General features: G+C 43.5%; 1 protein-coding gene across 2 annotated transcripts in view; it reads right to left on the bottom strand.

Annotated features, from left to right (window-relative positions):
- Positions 1-19,147, bottom strand: part of LOC116611066 (polycystic kidney disease protein 1-like 2) — a 64,627-nt gene that overhangs the window by 19,982 nt on the left and 25,498 nt on the right. The window contains exons 1-14 of one of the 2 annotated variants that reach the window (XM_048719367.1): positions 18,458-18,620; positions 18,279-18,371; positions 18,125-18,167; positions 12,688-12,926; positions 11,760-11,886; positions 11,269-11,589; positions 7,759-7,922; positions 6,246-6,462; positions 5,142-5,518; positions 4,360-4,558; positions 3,680-3,953; positions 2,543-3,229; positions 653-1,069; positions 114-440 (exon numbers count right to left, since the gene is read on the bottom strand). In XM_048719367.1, the coding sequence (XP_048575324.1) occupies positions 114-440; positions 653-1,069; positions 2,543-3,229; positions 3,680-3,953; positions 4,360-4,558; positions 5,142-5,518; positions 6,246-6,462; positions 7,759-7,922; positions 11,269-11,589; positions 11,760-11,886; positions 12,688-12,926; positions 18,125-18,167; positions 18,279-18,299 (3,413 nt within the window). In that variant the 5' untranslated portion in view covers positions 18,300-18,371; positions 18,458-18,620. Of the gene's footprint in view, positions 1-113; positions 441-652; positions 1,070-2,542; positions 3,230-3,679; positions 3,954-4,359; positions 4,559-5,141; positions 5,519-6,245; positions 6,463-7,758; positions 7,923-11,268; positions 11,590-11,759; positions 11,887-12,687; positions 12,927-18,124; positions 18,168-18,278; positions 18,372-18,457; positions 18,621-19,147 lie in introns of those variants that run through there. The other variant, XM_048719368.1, reaches the window with a different exon arrangement.

Genomic DNA, 19,147 nt, shown 5'->3' on the forward strand with positions numbered 1-19,147 from the left:
ACATGACAATTCAAAGAGTCTAACTGTTGGGGGTACTGTGGTAGGAATAAGACTTACATGACAATTCAAAGAACCTTATTGTTGGGAGTGCTGTGGTATGGAAATAGACTTACATGGCAATACAAGAGCCTCCTGTTGGGGGTGCTGTGGTTTCTACTCGGTACTCCACATTGACTGTTAGACTTCTCCTCGTCACTCTCAGTTGTAGATAGTACACTGTGCTTTCACTCAGACTGCCAGCGGTTATTGCCAGCTCCATCTTGTCAAAGCCTGTAGTAGTGATCGATTTGTTACCATGGAGACGATCTTGGCCTCGATCTGAGTCCAGTAGCTTCCATATCGCGCTGAGTTCGCTTGTCCCTCCGTTACAATTTTTACAGGAGGCCTCCAGGATCAGGCGATCCTGAGGATTCACTTTTTCCTTGCAATTCCTAAGGCACCTTGAAATAGAAGATAGAGGTAGTTGGAACAGAGAAAACAAAATATTGAAAAATAAAGAAAAAAAACGAAGGACGTCGAACGGACGGTCAGTTGGGTAGACGAGCGCACCGAACAGTTAAAGACAATTTCCACAACAAAGGGGAACACAGAAAGATATAAAAACAGCTACAAAAGAGATAAGACAGTTTATTTTCTCAGTTTATTTACTCACTTTATGACTATTTCTGGGCTAGCTTCCGGTACGATTTTTATAACTTGCTCAGTGAACGCCGTTCGCGCATCCTTCAAGATTTTCAGGCGAAACACATAAGAAGCTCCCTCCAGGAACTCCTTCAACGGCAGTCCTATTGTACTCCGTGTACCACTCAGACCTGTGAAGTTCAGCTCTCCACATCGGCTAGGCGATGCTGGGACTAAAAATATTTCATTCGTGGCGTTGTCGTTATTTCGTCGACATTCCCACTGGTAGTTCGGCTTAACCTTCGGCTCGTCGGGATCAATGGATTCGCTACCGTCAAGGGTTAGGTCCGTTTCATCGGCTCTGTACGGGACATCCCGAGGGCTACCCCCCGTGATTCTCGCGATGAGCGAGGACTGCTGCACGTCTATGTACGTCTTGTAGGTGTATCTGGCGAAATAACAAGGGGTTTAGTAGTGTCACATTAATGGTCATCATCACCATCCCTATCACCATCACCATCCCCATCACCATCCCCATCACCATCCCCATCACCATCACCATCACCATCACCATCACCATCACCATCACCATCACCATCACCATCACCATCACCATCACCATCCCCATCACCATCCATCACATCATCATCATCATCCGCACCTCGACACAAAGAACGAGAAGAATAGAGACAAGAACTTTGTAGAACAAAGATAATAGGAGACAAAGCAGCTGCGTACTTACTCTAGAAGGATGGTTAGGAAACCCGGCAAACTTCAAAGGACATAAACAATAGGCGCTCTCAGATGTTGAAAAAGCCTGTCACGTGATCACGAACGTGCACAAACCAAGCGTACAGTACAAGAAAACATATGGACGAAATTTATGAATACGCGTATTCGGGTACAAATCGTTTTTTATTTACATTCAATTACTTTTAATCTTTGTCTTTATCACTTCGCATGTTTTATCGCCATTATATCCCGAGCTCCATAGCCCTAGAAAGTTAGTTTTAGACAGCCATGTACATTAGTTTTAGACAGCCACGTACATTAGTTTTAGACAGCCACGTACATTAGTTTTAGACAGCCATGTACATTAGTTTTAGACAGCCATGTACATTAGTTTTAGACAGCCACGTACATTAGTTTTAGACAGCCACGTACATTAGTTTTAGACAGCCATGTACATTAGTTTTAGACAGCCATGTACATTAGTTTTAGACAGCCATGTACATTAGTTTTAGACAGCCATGTACATTAGTTTTAGACAGCCATGTACATTAGTTTTAGACAGCCATGTACATTAGTTTTAGACAGCCATGTACATTAGTTTTAGACAGCCACGTACATTAGTTTTAGACAGCCATGTACATTAGTTTTAGACAGCCATGTACATTAGTTTTAGACAGCCATGTATATTAGTTTTAGACAGCTACGTACATTTTTTTAAGTGCCTAGCGCCGCTAAAATTCTATAGTTAGTAAAGCTCTATCAAACAAACTCTGTGAGCTTTTACGGCAAGTATAGTAGTGTTTGTATGAGTATGCATCAATACTGAAGATTTTTCTAAAGATCGAAGTGCGGTATTGATGCAAATAACAACGATTCTTCGTTTACTCCATATAATCTCTTGCACTGTGCGCTCGGCTTGTGCACGGTCATGGTCAGATAACTCTGATATAAAAGAACGATATATGCGCAGTTGAAAATTTTTATATTGATAATTGCGCAATATAAATGCAATAAATTATTAACGATAACATGTCTCTTTCAAGTTCGCCGCGCTTCCAAACCAGTCCACACTACTAACTATGTCAAAATACATAGCAGAGCGCTAGTAGCGGGAGGGGAAGAAGGTAGTTTTGTCCCAAGTATTAATAAAAAAATCAAACGAAAACGAAATATTCAACTCTTGTCTCACCTTGAAACACTATTATCAGTCGCTGTAAAAGTGATGGTCAGGTTGACACTGTAATTCCCCTCTCTCAATGCCAATGGTGGTATGACAAGTGCGGGGGACTCCACATCAATATTCAAACCAGCAATCTTAACCTCAGGGACTTTCAGAACATCGTAGATATTCCACTCATACACCAGACTACCAGGTTCGCATCCAGCATTCTGTGACGTCACAGCACGTGTTTTGAGTTCCACCTGGTCGCCCCTGGTTACGGTGTGACTGGAATCCCTTCTGTTGGCAACAGGAAGATAAATGGCGGGAGGACCGCAGAACTCGACTTCCACAGGGATATAAAACCTGATAGACTCCCCATCTGCAGAGGCGATAATTGTGATATTTCCCTCCAGCGGTTCCAAATACTTATGCTTCCAGGTGGCCTTGCCGGTCGATGTGACAACTGTGGTATTCACCCCGGAGGTCTCAATAGTGTAGTTGATAGCCTTTTCCAGTGTCGAGGAAATAAAGAGCTCGAAGGGCTGCATAGTGGAGATTCTGATGAAGCCGTCGGATGTCTTGACAGGTTGTGTGGCTATGGTGATGACACCCATGTTGGTTTTAACTCTCTGTTTGAATGCCCGAGAAAATCCAGCGCCAGCGATAGCGTTGTCAGCAGTTACAAGAATATCTTGCATTCCTCCATTTGAGAATCTAAAAAGTGGAGACAAATGTGTAGTAAGAGTAGATAGAAACCTAAAGTTAACACATACCTTCAAGAATGGCGATGACAGAAAGCAATTAAATCACCTCCTTGCAAACAAGACTTGAATCCAGTTAAAGAGGGAAGCAGAGGGTTAAGGTCTCGGTCTTCAAAGAAATCTCTATCTTCGGTGGTAATACAGTGGAACCTTCGAAGGGTGGACACCCACGGAAACGAAAAGTTGTATGTTTCCGTTAATGTAAGTTAGATTTAATTTATAAAGAATGTCTGCAGAATTATAAATCAGGACTTTATAGAGTGTCCGTCATATGGAGGTGCTTTGCTTGATTTACGGTTGGTTATATGGAGGTTCCACTGTATTTGAAGGCCGGTAAAAGGACCGGATGTGTGCACGCATCCGTGCGCTTCGAAGAAATAACTGAAGGTTAAAAGAATCTTACGTATGAGTGAGATTGAACACTGAATTGTTTGCCTCGGTGAAGACACGACTGAAGACAACACGTCCTTGTATCTGGACTGTCACCGACACATTGCTACCAGCGGTCAGCATGAATGAGTAATTTCCAGGAATACCAATTTCCAGTTCCTGGTTCATCTGTTCCGATGAAGGCCAGACAAGCCCGACCGTACCCACTTCCTCCAAGACGCTGACGGTGATTGAGGCAAACACTGCGCTAATATTGTTAAACGCGTACAGAGTGAGCTGGTGAAGACCTAGAAAAGATAATATGTAAGTAGTGGGATTGAATATGATGAAAGAACCCTCGTGTGCTTCTAAGAGATACCTCTGATAAGCAACGGCAAGAGTAAATCTATCACTCAAAATGGAACCCACACGATAGCTGAAATTTATAATCAAAGTTCAAGCCGTTAAAGGATGGGCTTTCGCACTTACAAATGTGCCTTCACTCTTTAGGATGGACGCTTTGCTTTAAGGGGTAGCCCTTAAAGGGGTGGTCTTTTCCATACAAGGGTGGACGTTTGTTTAAGGTTGGAAATTCTTCAAATAATGATGAGTTATTAGTTTACAAGGGGTAGCGATGATTTCAACGTACAACGTACCTTTGAAGCCTGCAAGATTTGCGAAGTGTTTATTATGAGAAAATATTACATGACTTACCAACGGAGTTGAATCGCATGACGGCAGGGTTGCTAGTTGTCGTGACGTTGCTTATGTCACCCATCCATGTATATGTCACGTTACTCCCTTGCGTGACGGCCGCGCTGAGTGACAGGTCCTTGTTCACAGGGTACGCAACGTCACCTTCAGCCCCGGTCCAGCATTTCGGACCCGTGATTTGCAAACCTTTTATCATTTCCTGCCATAGAATTTTGAGATAATGATTACCAAGGGCCCATGATTCCTGGATGGCAAACATTCCAGATGAATAAGTCAAATTCTCATTTTCGCATCTCTCTCAAATGATAAGTATGAGTTTCATTAATGATCATCTAAACAATTATTATGGGAAATGATTTCCATCCCTGATTACTTAAGTATTATGGGAAAGGGGTTGTGGGAAATGGGAATTGTTGCGCGCACATCTAAAATGCCACGATTGGGGGGCCACAGCTGATCCAAAATGCGAGAGAAGGGGTATTTCACTCTAGCGCCAATTTCACTATAGAAATCTGAAAGCATTTTCTATAGCTTTGTCTGTAAACTCCAATTCGTACGCCATTTTATATCAGCACTGGCCCGCCAGTCTGTGGCGTTTTGGATGCGCGCGCAACATCGTGAAAAGGTCTATACAGGTAATATGGGAAACCTTTAAAAAAAAGCTTAAGGACGAAAACCAGGATGAGATAATTCTAAGGCTCCAACGCATGAATACTAGCTCTATGGCTCTCTTTCTGGACATTAGTTTATCGTCCTCAAAATCAAAGCAAATAAGAACCCACCTGAACAGATACGTAGCATCTCTCTATGCTCACCGGCGTGCTGCCGTTACCTTCGCCATTCACTATCACCGTCACCTCGTACACCCCAGCCGAGTTAAACACATAGTCATGCGTCGCCCACGAGGTCCGCGTGACATGAGCCTGCAGTACATGCTTGATGTCATAGCGCTGACCAGCGGTTGCCGACAACAGGTCACCAGCATTTATGCCAGGGGTTGAGTAAAAGAACTCCGGGTCACTTGTTGTTGGCTCAAAGGCGAGATCACCCTGTCCGTTTGTTGTCCATCCTATGACGTCACCGGGCTGGACGGCCTGTTCCTTACCGTGGCTCAATGAGACAAGTTGGTGTCCGAGGGTGGAAACGTTCATGATGGTGTCTATGAAAGCAAAACGGAATCAACTAAGTTTTGCAGGCACCTTTTTCAACAAACATTCACGCAGCCACGCAACTAAATTACCAGACAGCTATACAATTAATTTCCAGCCAGCTAAACTACTACTACTCAGACAGCAATACAAATAATTTCCAGCCAGCTAAACTACTACTACTCAGACAGCAATACAAATAATTTTAGTAAGGTATGCAACTTATTTCCAGCCAGCCATGGAACTGATTTTAGCCAGCTAAACCAATAATGTGCAGACAGACATACAATAATGTTTAGCCAGCTAAACCACTAATGTGAAGACAGACATACAATAATTTTTAGCCAGCTAAACCAATAATGTGAAGACAGACATACAATAATTTTTAGCCAGCTAAACCAATAATGTGCAGACAGACATACAATAATGTTTAGCCAGCTAAACCACTAATGTGAAGACAGACATACAATAATTTTTAGCCAGCTAAACCAATAATGTGCAGACAGACATACAATAATTTTTAGCCAGCTAAACCAATAATGTGAAGACAGACATACAATAATTTTTAGCCAGCTAAACCAATAATGTGCAGACAGACATACAATAACTTTTAGCCAGCTAAACCACTAATTTTCAGTCACCCATACAAGTAATTTCCAGATAGCCTTACAGCGATTTCAACACAGCCAACACCAAATTCCCATCTAGGCCTTCCAGCCAATATATGAGAAGACTTACCAACTACAAGTGTGTAGTTCACCAGTGGTACCGCCGAATTAGGATATGTAACATTCTGTGCCAGACACCCGGTCAAACAATGCCCGGTACCGGCGCATAATTTGCCATCCCCTGGGCATGTGAACTGATGGGGAATACCGCAGTTATCGGATCTTGGAATACAGGATCTTGTTTGGTGACAGTACTTCTGTATTGTTAAACATCTTGGACGAAATACCTAAGGATAGGGAAATAACTTGGAAAATAAATGGCCGTTTTCACACTAGAAGACGAACAAATCGTCTGGACGGACAAATCGACTGACGATTTGTTCGTCTGATGTGAATTCGAGACGACCTAGGATGATTAGGTTGTTCGTCCTAAATTCATACTAGACGGACAAGCAATGGACAAATGGTCAGCACACACGCAAAGAAGACTTGCACTAGGCTTTGCTTGGTATACATGGGTCTTGCAAAAAAAGATGGCGGCGGCATATTTGCTCAGCAGGTTTCTCTTTGGAAAACGGGAGTTAAGTCAGGGATTGTGGCCAGGGATTTAGTTCGAGTTGCAGTTTGTCGCGAATCTTTTTAAAAACACTCTCGTTTGCGCTTTTTAGAGCCATTCTTCACAGTAAAAGTGCCCATGGTTTATCTCTACTTTCAATAGACGAAAGGACGCGTGTAATGCAGCCAGATCGTCATCTGACCAGCATTTGTTCTTCCTTAGGCTTGGCGTTTTCTTCTTTGCCTTTGCAGACGCCATTTTGATTTTTGTGCTTTTACCCATAAGCCACCGCTGATTTTGCTAGTCCCATTCCCCCCGACCTGCAAAATCGTAAATTTGTTCGTCTTTGTACGTCTAGCGTAAATTTAGGTCGGACTTTAGTCGATTTGTTTGTCTGTACGAACAAATCGTCTATGAAAAATCGTCTTCCTAGACGGCCAAACAGACGAACAAATTCAGACAATTTGTCCGACTTAAAATGTGTTCGCCCCGTTTTCACATCAGACGACTTGTCCGTCTAAAACGATTTGTCCGTCCAGACGATTTGTTCGTCTAGTGTGAAAACTGAAAGATAGATACATACGTACAATAATTATGCGATAATTCTGTCGTACATGGCTCTATTGCTTTAAACAATAGGTTGAAAATTCAACGCTGTTCTTACTGGTAATGGGTGGCAGTCATTTAAAGCAACTCGTAGACTTAACAGCTCTGCTTTAAAATAGAGGATACAACGAGTTTTTGGCTAGAACGATTGGTTACATGTATCTACACACAAAATCAACATGGTTGAATATGTGTGACGGGTAATATACAGTACTTTAATGACCCAGGACGTTTAAGGACCGCTTTGGAGTAATATCGGGATGCTATATTGTCATATTAATAACTGTAATTTCCCGCACCCTCGCCCCAGCGCACCTCGGCCTTCGCGCGCCACAAATTCTCAACATTCGAGAGCAACACATTTCCGAATATTCCCGATTGAGAGCCGGCTAGCAGGCTAATCAACAAACTAAGAACTCACTTGAAAACGAATGCCTCCCAGTTTAGCGGCGTTGAATTCCCATGCTACTAGAAAGCCTTCTTGTTCAATTGTGGCCGTTGGTATGACATACACTCCGGAGGTCTGGGGCGAGCCGCTGATGTTACCAAAAGTCGCCTTTGAACCGACTCCATAAAGAAGAGCGTCTAGGAATGAAAGGAACAAGGAATGTTTATCAAAAATATAAATGAATGTGAATGTCTGTCTGGATAAATCGTGGTGATACACTTAACGTGGTTGAAATTTAACACCACGAGTTGTTCATCCGTCAGAAATTTGTTTGGTTTCTGCGCCATTGAGAGATGCATTGGGAGACTGAGAAATATCTAGCACCATTGTAATATCGATATCCAACAATACGTGAGAGTGAGAATTTATAAAAAGCAGCAAATCAATCTTAAATTGGGTGGATTTACTGGGTGCGCATGGCGACGGATGTTTGGATGAGGAATTCTGAAAACCTTTTTGGGGCCAACCAAAATATAAAATAAGAGTAATAATTAACCGGGTATGAAATAAAACAACAGGGAGCTTAGTACCATTTGAACTTTAAAGCTGATACCGTGGTGTTCTTAGAAGGTGCTTTAACATTGATGTGTTTCTGTATTTGGCGGACGTTAGGGTATTATTGTGTGGTAGATGCAGCGCGCGGTGGCGTATGGGGTAAATGCAGCGCGCGGTGGCGTATGGGGTAGATGTGACGCACTGTGGCGTATGATGAAGATGCGGCACGCGGTGGCGTATGGGGTAGATGCAGCGTGCGGTGGCGTATGGGGTAGATGCAGCGCGCGGTGGCGTATGGGGTAGATGCAGCACGCGGTTGCGTATGGGGTAGATGCAGCGCGCGCTGGCGTATGGGGTAGATGCAGCGCGCGGTGGCGTATGGGGTAGATGAGGCGCACGGTGGCGTATGAGGTAGATGCAGCGTGCGGTGGCGTATGGGGTAGATTCAGCGCGCGGTGGCGTATGGGGTAAATGAGGCGCACGGTGGCGTATGGGGTAAATGCAGCGCGCGGTGGCGTATGGGGTAGGTGAGGCGCGCGGTGGCGTATGGAGTAGGTGAGGCGCACGGTGGCGTATGAGGTAGATGCAGCGTGCGGTGGCGTATGGGGTAGATGCAGCGCGCGGTGGCGTATGGGGTAGATGCAGAGCGCGGTGGCGTATGGGGTAGATGTAGCGTGCGGTGGCGTATGGGGTAGATGTAGCGTGCGGTGGCGTATGAGGTAGATGCAGCGCGCGGTGGCGTATGGGGTAGATGCAGCGCGCGGTGGGGTATGGGGTAGATGTAGCGTGCGGTGGCGTATGGGGTGGATGTAGCGCACTGTGGCGTATGGTGAAGATGCGGAGCGCGGTGGCGTATGGGGTAGATGCGGCACGCGGTGGCGTATGAGGTAGATGCAGCGCGTGGTGGCGTATGAAGTAGATGAGGCGCACGGTGGCGTATGGGGTAGATGCAGCGCGCGGTGGCGTATGGGGTAGATGCGGCACGCGGTGGCGTATGGGGAAGATGTGGCGCGCGATGGCGTATGAGGTAGATGCAGCGCGTGGTGGCGTATGAAGTAGATGAGGCGCACGGTGGCGTATGGGGTAGATGCAGCGCGCGGTGGCGTATGGTGTAGATGAGGCGCACAGTGGCGTATGGGGTAGACGCGGCACGCGATGGCGTATGGGGTAGATGCAGCGCGCGGTGGCGTATGGGGTAGATGCAGCGCGCGGTGGCGTATGGGGTAGATGCAGCGCGCGGTGGCGTATGGGGTAGATGTAGCGTGCGGTGGCGTATGGGGTAGATGTAGCGTGCGGTGGCGTATGAGGTAGATGCAGCGCGCGGTGGCGTATGGGGTAGATGCAGCGCGCGGTGGCGTATGGGGTAGATGTAGCGTGCGGTGGCGTATGGGGTGGATGTAGCGCACTGTGGCGTATGGTGAAGATGCGGAGCGCGGTGGCGTATGGGGTAGATGCGGCACGCGGTGGCGTATGAGGTAGATGCAGCGCGTGGTGGCGTATGAAGTAGATGAGGCGCACGGTGGCGTATGGGGTAGATGCAGCGCGCGGTGGCGTATGGGGTAGATGCGGCACGCGGTGGCGTATGGGGAAGATGTGGCGCGCGATGGCGTATGAGGTAGATGCAGCGCGTGGTGGCGTATGAAGTAGATGAGGCGCACGGTGGCGTATGGGGTAGATGCAGCGCGCGGTGGCGTATGGTGTAGATGAGGCGCACAGTGGCGTATGGTGAAGATGCGGCACGCGGTGGCGTATGGGGTAGATGCAGCGCGCGGTGGCGTATGGGGTAGATGCAGCGCGCGGTGGCGTATAGGGTAGATTTAGCGCACTGTGGCGTATAGTGAAGATGCGGCACGCGATGGCGTATGGGGTAGATGCAGCGCGCGGAGGCGTATGGGGAAGATGTGGCGAGCGGTGGCGTATGAGTTAGATGTGGCACGCGGTGGCGTATGGGGAAGATGTGGCGCGCGGTGGCGTATGGAGAAGATGTTGCGCGCGATGGCGTAAGGGGTAGATGCGGCACGCGATGGCGTATGAGGTAGATGCAGCGCGCGGTGGCGTATTGGGTAGATGCGGCACGCGGTGGCGTATGAGGTAGATGCAGCGCGTGGTGGCGTATGGGGTAGATGTGGCGCGCGGTGGCGTATGAGTTAGATGTGGCACGCGGTGGCGTAAGGGGTAGATGTTGCGCGCGATGGCGTATGGTGTAGATGCAGCGTGCGGTGGCGTATGGGGTAGACGTAGCGCACTGTGGCGTATGAGGAAGATGTGGGGCGCGATGGCGTATGGGAAAGATGTTGCGCGCGATGGCGTATGGGGTAGATGCAGCGCGCGGTGGCGTATTGGGTAGATTCAGCGCGCGGTGGCGTATGGGGTAAATGAGGCGCACGGTGGCGTATGGGGTAAATGCAGCGCGCGGTGGCGTATGGGGTAGATGCAGCACGCGGTGGCGTATGGGGTAGATGCGGCACGCGATGGCGTATGGTGAAGATGCGGCACGCGGTGGCGTATGGGGTAGATGCGGCACGCGGTGGCGTATGGGGTAGATGCGGCACGCGGTGGCGTATGGGGTAGATGCGGCACGCGGTGGCGTATGGGGTAGATGCGGCACGCGGTGGCGTATGGGGTAGATGCGGCACGCGGTGGCGTATGGGGTAGATGCGGCACGCGGTGGCGTATGGGGTAGATTTAGCGCACTGTGGCGTATGGGGTAGATGTGGCGCGCCATGGCGTATGAGTTAGATGCGGCACGCGGTGGCGTAAGGGGTAGATGTTGCGCGCGATGGCGTATGGTGTAGATGCAGCGTGCGGTGGCGTATGGGGTAGACGTAGCGCACTGTGGCGTATGAGGAAGATGTGGGGCGCTGTTGCGTATGGGAAAGATGTTGCGCGCGATGGCGTATGGGGTAGATGCAGCGCGCGATGGAGAATAGGGTAGATGCTCTCCTGGTGGCGAATGGGTAATATGCTGAGATAAGCTCGTCTACTTACCATTCATCCCAAAATTTATCTTTTCTCCAGATGTTGCCACCCACGACCCACTCAGATTCGTGCCTTGCGCGACGTACAGAGAAATATTCGTCCTATTCCCGGCTGCTACGATATGCGAAGGGCACAAGGCATTGGATTGACCAAGGGGTGCTTTTACCGTCACCTTTTTCCCGCCGTAGATAGGCCCTGATTGGTTGTTCCTTGCCGCGACGTTAATGTTAAAGAGCCCTGTGCGCCTGTAGCGATGGGAGGAGCTCTGACACGTGGATAGAACGAATGATCCATCGCCATAATTATAGATGTACGATGTGTTCAGATCGCCTGAGACACAAATGATTAAGTGTATGTTATTTCACGATGTTTACATAAAGCCACAGCGACAGACAAGGAGGGCATTGTTTTCTTATTTACCACACAATTCGTTCTATCGGGGCTTTATCGGTACGTTATCGGGGCAATGTCGACAGTAAGATCAGCGTGTTCCAACCTACCTTTTGCAACTGTGGACTGAAAGGTGGCGGGACTAAAGACGAACCCCGTGTCTGGTCCTGTCACGGACAGACCTGCAATGGCGTTACTCGTCCCGTAAACACGTAAGAATCTTATACCTGGACACACCTAGAAAAACGGAAAGGAAGAATGTCATCCATCACGCGAATATGTGGGGTAGTGTGAGGGGTAATCTACAAGATACCGTTATTAGTCTCATTATAATCATCGTTATCATCATCATCATCGTCATCGTCGTCATCATCATCAGCATCATCCTCCTCCTCCTCATCATCATCATCATCACTCACCACACAACAAGACAGCAACCACTACCACAAGCAAAATATCACCACCATCGTCGTCGTCTCTATCCACGACCATCAGCTCTACAATTGCATTTAAGTCAGCGAATCCGAATTGCGTGACACTGTTGTTTTGTTTTTGTTTTGAATGTTTAAAACTCCCATCATTTTGAAAAATATAACTTACCCAGCATTGTTTGATATCGTAGAAATATAATCGAGTCGATTTTATTGTAGGATGGATTGAATTTCAGCACGATTCAAACGGATTTCATTCACATTTTTCATAGCCTACAAAACCACGCGTCACGCAAATTGGATCGACTGCCAAAGCCACCATCATCATTGTTATTACATCATCGTTCATCGTTATCATCTTCGTAAGTATCATCATTTTAATAATGATTAAAATCATCATAACAAGAACAACAACAGCAAAGCACCCCCATGCCACCATCGTCATCAAGAGGAAAACAGTGGTACTTCTATAACCACCCAGGGAACCGAAACAGAAGTGGTGCCCCGCGTAAAACAGGTCGAAGGTTAATGTATAATACTCCCATCCTGAAGACCAAGACCGCTTAATGGGCGGTTGCCGCATAAGTACAAGCCACCACTAACATACCTTCTGTGCACAGATTTCTCCGCACTTGCTGTCATCTACCTTAACCGCACCTACAAGCGAGTTACTACAGAAGCACATCATCCCCTGGGGGACCCCCTGCGTACACGCATAAGTAGCGTTGAGCAGAGCGCAAGCAGACGTGCATTCTTCGGGGGAGGTGTCGGGAATTTTGAAGTTCCCTGCGATGATATTAAATACTCTGTTGCTGGCATCGTCGGAGTGGCAACCGATGTACCATGCTATGGAAGAAAAGAAACGTCCTTTTTTATTCGCAGCTAAATAACAATTCTCCTAATTTTCGAATTGCTCGAAAAATCAAGCCATTGCTCGACTTGCTTGCTATGGTCGTGCAGTCCAGCTCGGAAGGTCGTTTTCTTCAAATCTAGTTAATATAACCAGACGCATATCATCATCTGTCACGCAATCTAATACAGGCTAGACGCATATCACCATCTGTCATGCAATCTATTTAATACAGGCAAGACGCATATCACCATCTGTCACGCAATCTAATGCAGCCTAGACGTATATCACCATCTGTCACGCAATCTAGTAAATACAGGCTAGATGCATATCACCATCTGTCATGCAATCTATTTAATACAGGCAAGACGCATATCACCATCTGTCACGCAATCTAGTAAATACAGGCTAGATGTATATCACCATCTGTCATGCAATCTATTTAATACAGGCTAGACGCATATCACCATCTGTCACGCAATCTAGTAAATACAGGCTAGATGTATATCACCATCTGTCATGCAATCTATTTAATACAGGCTAGACGCATATCACCATCTGTCATGCAATCTAGTAAATACAGGCTAGATGTATATCACCATCTGTCACGCAATCTAGTGAATACAGGTTAGACGCATATTGCCATCTGTCACGCAATCTAGTAAATACAGGCTAGATGTATATCACCATCTGTCACGCAATCTATTTAATATCGCTAGATGTATATCACCATCTGTCACGCAAGGCGACCAGCAACAGCTCGAGAATCTCCAAGCATCCTTCCTCGCGCCATGTATGTATATGTAGTGTGTTTATGGAACCTTAACAAGGTGCTTTATAGCTTAAATAATCATCCACCTTCCACATCCTGCTTTATAAGAACTTTTGTGTTATTCAAAAATAGCTTCATGAATACTTGTAAAAGGGCTTACACTTAAAAAGTGTTAAAAGCGAAATAAAATAGGATTATATTTAATAACGCTTTCCAACATTTTTTCAACAATTTTGCAGCTGAAATAAAGGTCTAGATTATCTTTACTTAATTGTAAGTTTTGCATTAGTTTGCATAAGAAATTCAATACCTTTCTTAAACTGATCATAACACCAGCAAAAATTGAATAACAGGCATTTTTCCACTTATTTCGGCTTAACGTTACTTATCCAAAACGCAATATTTAAAAAGAAGCCCTTGGGTAAATATTAAGTTTTGCGTACAATTACATATCAAAACAGGTTTTATATGCTTTATTCCTTTTACCATTGGTTACCAATCTCAATCTATACGATGTCGGGTTAAACATCTCTAAATGCTAAGAATATTTTTATAAACTTTATTTTAAGATGCGATCTAGCTCCATTCTCCAATTGACTGTATCTAAGTCGATAAGGCAGCCAAGCTAACGCAGGCAGGGACGTTTAAAGGCTGCTTCCTACAGTCAATAATTCCAAGTCATGCAACTACTCTCAGGGAAGCACTGGTAACCTTCTGCGCGAATTAAGTAGTAACTTTTCGGACAAGAGAACTAACAACAAAGATAAACACAGAAATGGCTGTGCCGCCAAGGCAGACGGCTACGAAACTTACAATGGAAATAAGACCTTTCTGATACATAAACTTTCTGGTTGTTTTGTAAGCGCTAAATAAGTTGCATTTTGTTGTAATTATTTTGCCGCCAAAACCCGGTGCGCGCTCAAGTTGTCACCCACAAATTTACGTGATTTCATAAGTCAGCCTATTTTTCATATTGAATCCGCCATGTTTGAAAATAGTCTATCAATTTGAGGGCAGATCATATTCTTACTTCAGAGATGCTAGTCTTGAGACTACTAATTTCCTGTATTTCATATCAATGTATCTTTACCTACATTAAGGCGAGTGTCGGGAAGACAGACCGCCCGGAAATATTTCTTTAGAAAATGACAGTTTCATTTTACCTTGAATTTTTTTTTACGAAAATGTCTTCATTTCCAAGCAAAGATGTTGCGAATGGCATCTATATCGTTATTGTTGTGATAAATTTTTATACCTCTTTTTAAAATTACATTTGTAGGCAGGTTTAATAGCTCTTTTTATCAAAAGAGTTGAGAAACGTTTCTGCTGCCGTGTTGTTTTACGCACTTGCGAGGAACTGTTTTCGCACTTGGTTCTTCGCTAGGTGCTATTTCGTAGTATGGGTTGTAAGCTTCGCTAGGTGCTATTTCGTAGTATGGGTTGTGAGCTTCGCTAGGTGCTATTTCGTAGTATGGGTTGTGAGCTTCGCTAGGTGCTATTTCGTAGTATGGGTTGTGAGCTTCGCTAGGTGCTATTTCGTAGTATGGGTTGTGAGTTTCGCTAGGTGCTATTTCGTAGTATGGGTTGTGAGCTTCGCTAGGTGCTATTTCGTAGTATGGGTTGTGAGCTTCGCTAGGTGCTATTTCGTAGTATGGGTTGTGAGTTTTTATTTCGCATGGTTGATTTAAATTTAAGATTTAAAATTCTAGTTGACGAAATTGATTTGATGAACTAGCAGCCATGCTTTCTGGATCGTAAGGGATGTCTTGGTCTGTTGCGTAAATGGAGATGATAAAGGTAGTGTATTTCGAGATGACAAAATTGGCTAACGTTTTAGGTTTTTATTTCAGTCCTTTTTCAGAAAAAAATCCTAACCTAACTTTCTGGTGTTTTACAAAATAAACTTGAGAGTTTATTTTGTTGATTTTATCAATAGAATATTATTCTTGTTTCGTAAAACAGTATGTTAACAAAATTGGGAAGCAAAGTAGGAGATATTCTGAAAATGTGCATTTTGTAAATATCGAACAGATTCGTCACCTTTTTTAGCAATTCATCGCGAAAACGCTATTAAGTTAAGACGCTGTGTTCTTGCTATTTTGTTAACGGCTCTTTTCTTGGTCTGACATTTCACAAGGCGATGAGTGCAATATGAAAGTGCACTAGCTTTTCTTACAGTTGAGTTAGCTTTTCTGATGGTTTCCGGAAAATGATCAATACAACACTTATATTTCAAAAACTTTTACCGAAAGAGTCTAATACTCGGTCAACATCTAATCAAAAAGCGGAGACTGAATAAGAAAGAATTATAAGGATTAGAAGATAAGAAAGAATTATAGGGATGAAAAGTCGAGACGTGGGCCATTTGCCTAGCGGAAAAGATAAGATCGTCATTTAATAGAAGAGAACATTAAACTAGAAGGATCTTTAAGCACTAATGCTTGAGGAAACAATAGTTTATGAAGTCATGATAAATCGGAAAAGAGAGAGAATTCCTAAAGTCTTTGAATGAACTTTGGCTTTTATGCAGATTCACCGTTAAGAAGTCTTGGATGTTAGTCACGAAGAAAAGAAAAGTCACGTAAATGCGTTCCCTAAGCGAGATCCTTAAAGCCAAGAATTTAGTGTTGCCGCCTATGGCGTATATTAAGTTGAGAAAACATTAGTCTTAAAGGCCATAAAGTAGGGACTAATCAGGAATTTTAACGGTGATTATTTCGGAAAGGAATCAATTTTTTATTTGCGTATTTCTACATTTTATATAATATTTTACATGTTAATGAGGAAATGTATTTTATATCCTTATTGGTCTGAATAGTTATCATTTGATATTACTATTTGCAATTAGGCTTGATTTTTAGAGGTCATGGAATCCGCCAATTGTATTTAGTGGCCACCATATATTAGAGCTATTTAGAAGACAAATTCATACTTTAAGAGAGAAATCAGTTGCTTAGCGCCGCATAATGAGGTCTTTCAACTACTTTTTCGTATTGTACTGAAATTATCATAAAACTATCTATTTGTTAAAATATATTACTTTGTCGTCGTTTCTCTTTTTTTGTTTGACATCAAGAAAAATCTAGTGAAAAATGACGGAGGCGGCCTTCAGCTTAACGACTACCTCGTGACGCACAGGGAAAAAAAATAAATTTTGCGAGTTTTCTCTTGCTTTTACTGAAAACTTATTTTCTGTGTGCTTACAAGAAAATTGTTTTTTCTTAGGCACATATTATTGTCAAAACTTTACACGACCTTATTCGCTCATCATTTAAAATCTGTGATGTTGAAATTGAAGCACCCCGCATTCATAATCTAGAGTTTCACAGTGCAGTTTTGCCACTTGATCAAAACAACAACTATGACATAGTTCACAACGGGGGATATATTCTCGTAATATTTTTGTATCTAAAGCCCGGTTCTTGGAAGAATTTAAAATTCATTTAAAACTCTTAAGACTTAAAAACTATTTAGCATTTAAGCGGTAAGAGGATCAATTTTAAAGTAATCGTTGTTTGGAGTGCTTTAAGTCGGTTGCTGCACGCTTTCCGACATAGTTTTTTTATTTTGCTTACTACCTGCTGGTTTTTGATAATTCTGAAAAAAGCGGATAGCGGAGTACTCAAAACTTCCTCGTTCGCGAGCAATCAGCATTAAAAATTAAACCAAATATTAAATACGATTTTTCTATTTCGGCGTTTTGTTTTTCCCGCTGGGACAGAGTGCGAATTGATCATGACCCATAAAAAAAATTAGATATAATTCTAACTTAATTTCATGAAATAGTATAAAAAAAAACATAAAGAGCTGAATTTAACCCTCGAGGTAATATATATGCAGCAAGCTCATTCAAGTTTTTATTGAAAACCGGTAGCCGATTCAGAACTTGTTTGTTTTGAATATCAATGAAAGTATTTTTAAAGATAGGATATATATATATTTAAAACCCCCTATATGTAAAATAATAAACTTCACTGAATAAAATGACTTTTCGCATAACGAATTGGTTATTTAGCTTTTCGTACGTCGCTTTCCTTAGTTTAATGTTTGCTCATTCACTCTGCATCGCTTTCAGTATATAGCTTATACGGAAGGAATCCATAACCGAAAAAAGAAAAAAACAAAACATCACTAGAAAAATATGACTCACTTTTCGATGGTACTTTAAGTTATATCTGATTTGTGTTTTGCACGTTCTCTTTTTTCCGCCTCTCTGAAATTTTAAGCGGCTGAATAAACATGACAAAACAGCGAAAACAGCTCAGGGTTTGGCTAGCAGCATTTATTACTAAAATGATTTAAATCCAGGGTTGTTTCCGCACGCGTTTAAGTTCTGAGTAAAAGTAAAAATCGAAATTAAGGCTTGTGACAGAAAGTGACCAGTTCGCTATATCCCAAAGTACAAGAAGTAGAAATCCCTACCTTCGGTCAAGTTCCAGCCCAGGAAAAAAACAACCCACGAAACCTAAGGGGGAAAATGACAATAAAATTAGAACTAAGTATTTTCCTTAAACCGTAAATCCGTAGCTTTGAATACTTTCTGTTATAAATATTCATCGTTCCTCTTTCTACTTACCGCAAATTTGTGAGCAGCCATTCTCTAGTATATCCCAGTCTGGGATTCCATTTGTTCACATACTCCTTCCCTTAGACTTTGTATTCCACGAACCTTGATAAGCAAAAGTGCTATGTATCAATTACTGGGTTTGAGTTGAATTACGCCTCACAAAGTGACATAGAATATTGTAGGACTACCCGTATATTTTTCCCGCGAAGAGCAGCTGGCAAAATGGTTTCTCGCGGACAACTTAGTGACACCAGAAATAATTGAATACATGATTACATTTGCATTTGATTAAAATTAAAAAGCGCTGGAGTTTACACGCGTCGGGCTGCTGGGTAGACCTATAGGAATTGCGGAAATGTTAAGATTAGAATTCTTTTTTTCATAATCCATGCGTTTGAGATAAACATAGAAGTTCTACAGCAGCGAAGAAATAATGATCGAAAAAAAAGTAAAGCGGAGAATTGCTAAAAAGCGTAAATAACACAAGAACATCGACGATAATTTGTAGATTTTTATTAAAGCAATTTTCCTAGTTTCCAAAAATAATAACACATATAACACTGGTCACAGAGGGGAACCTAATATCATTTTCCCATAAAACTCATCAAACAGACCGTCCCTGACAGCTAACGAGCAGTATTTTACCATGGTATTCTAAGGGCATATTACGATAGTTTTTGTTTTCCCTTTTCAGGGAAGTCACGGCACAAAGTTTACAAACTACAATCTCGTGTCCTAGCATTCTTGACGCTATTATTTCACACTAGTTTGTAAATTGAACAGATCCCCTAAATGTAGTTAAGTATCGTATGCGCCACATTGAACTGTGATACAAATGTCTTTCAATATTTCAAATTGCATTCAAGGTCACATGGTTG

Source organism: Nematostella vectensis, chromosome 12 (genome assembly GCF_932526225.1).
Source record: "Nematostella vectensis chromosome 12, jaNemVect1.1, whole genome shotgun sequence".
Taxonomy (NCBI): domain Eukaryota; kingdom Metazoa; phylum Cnidaria; class Anthozoa; order Actiniaria; family Edwardsiidae; genus Nematostella; species Nematostella vectensis.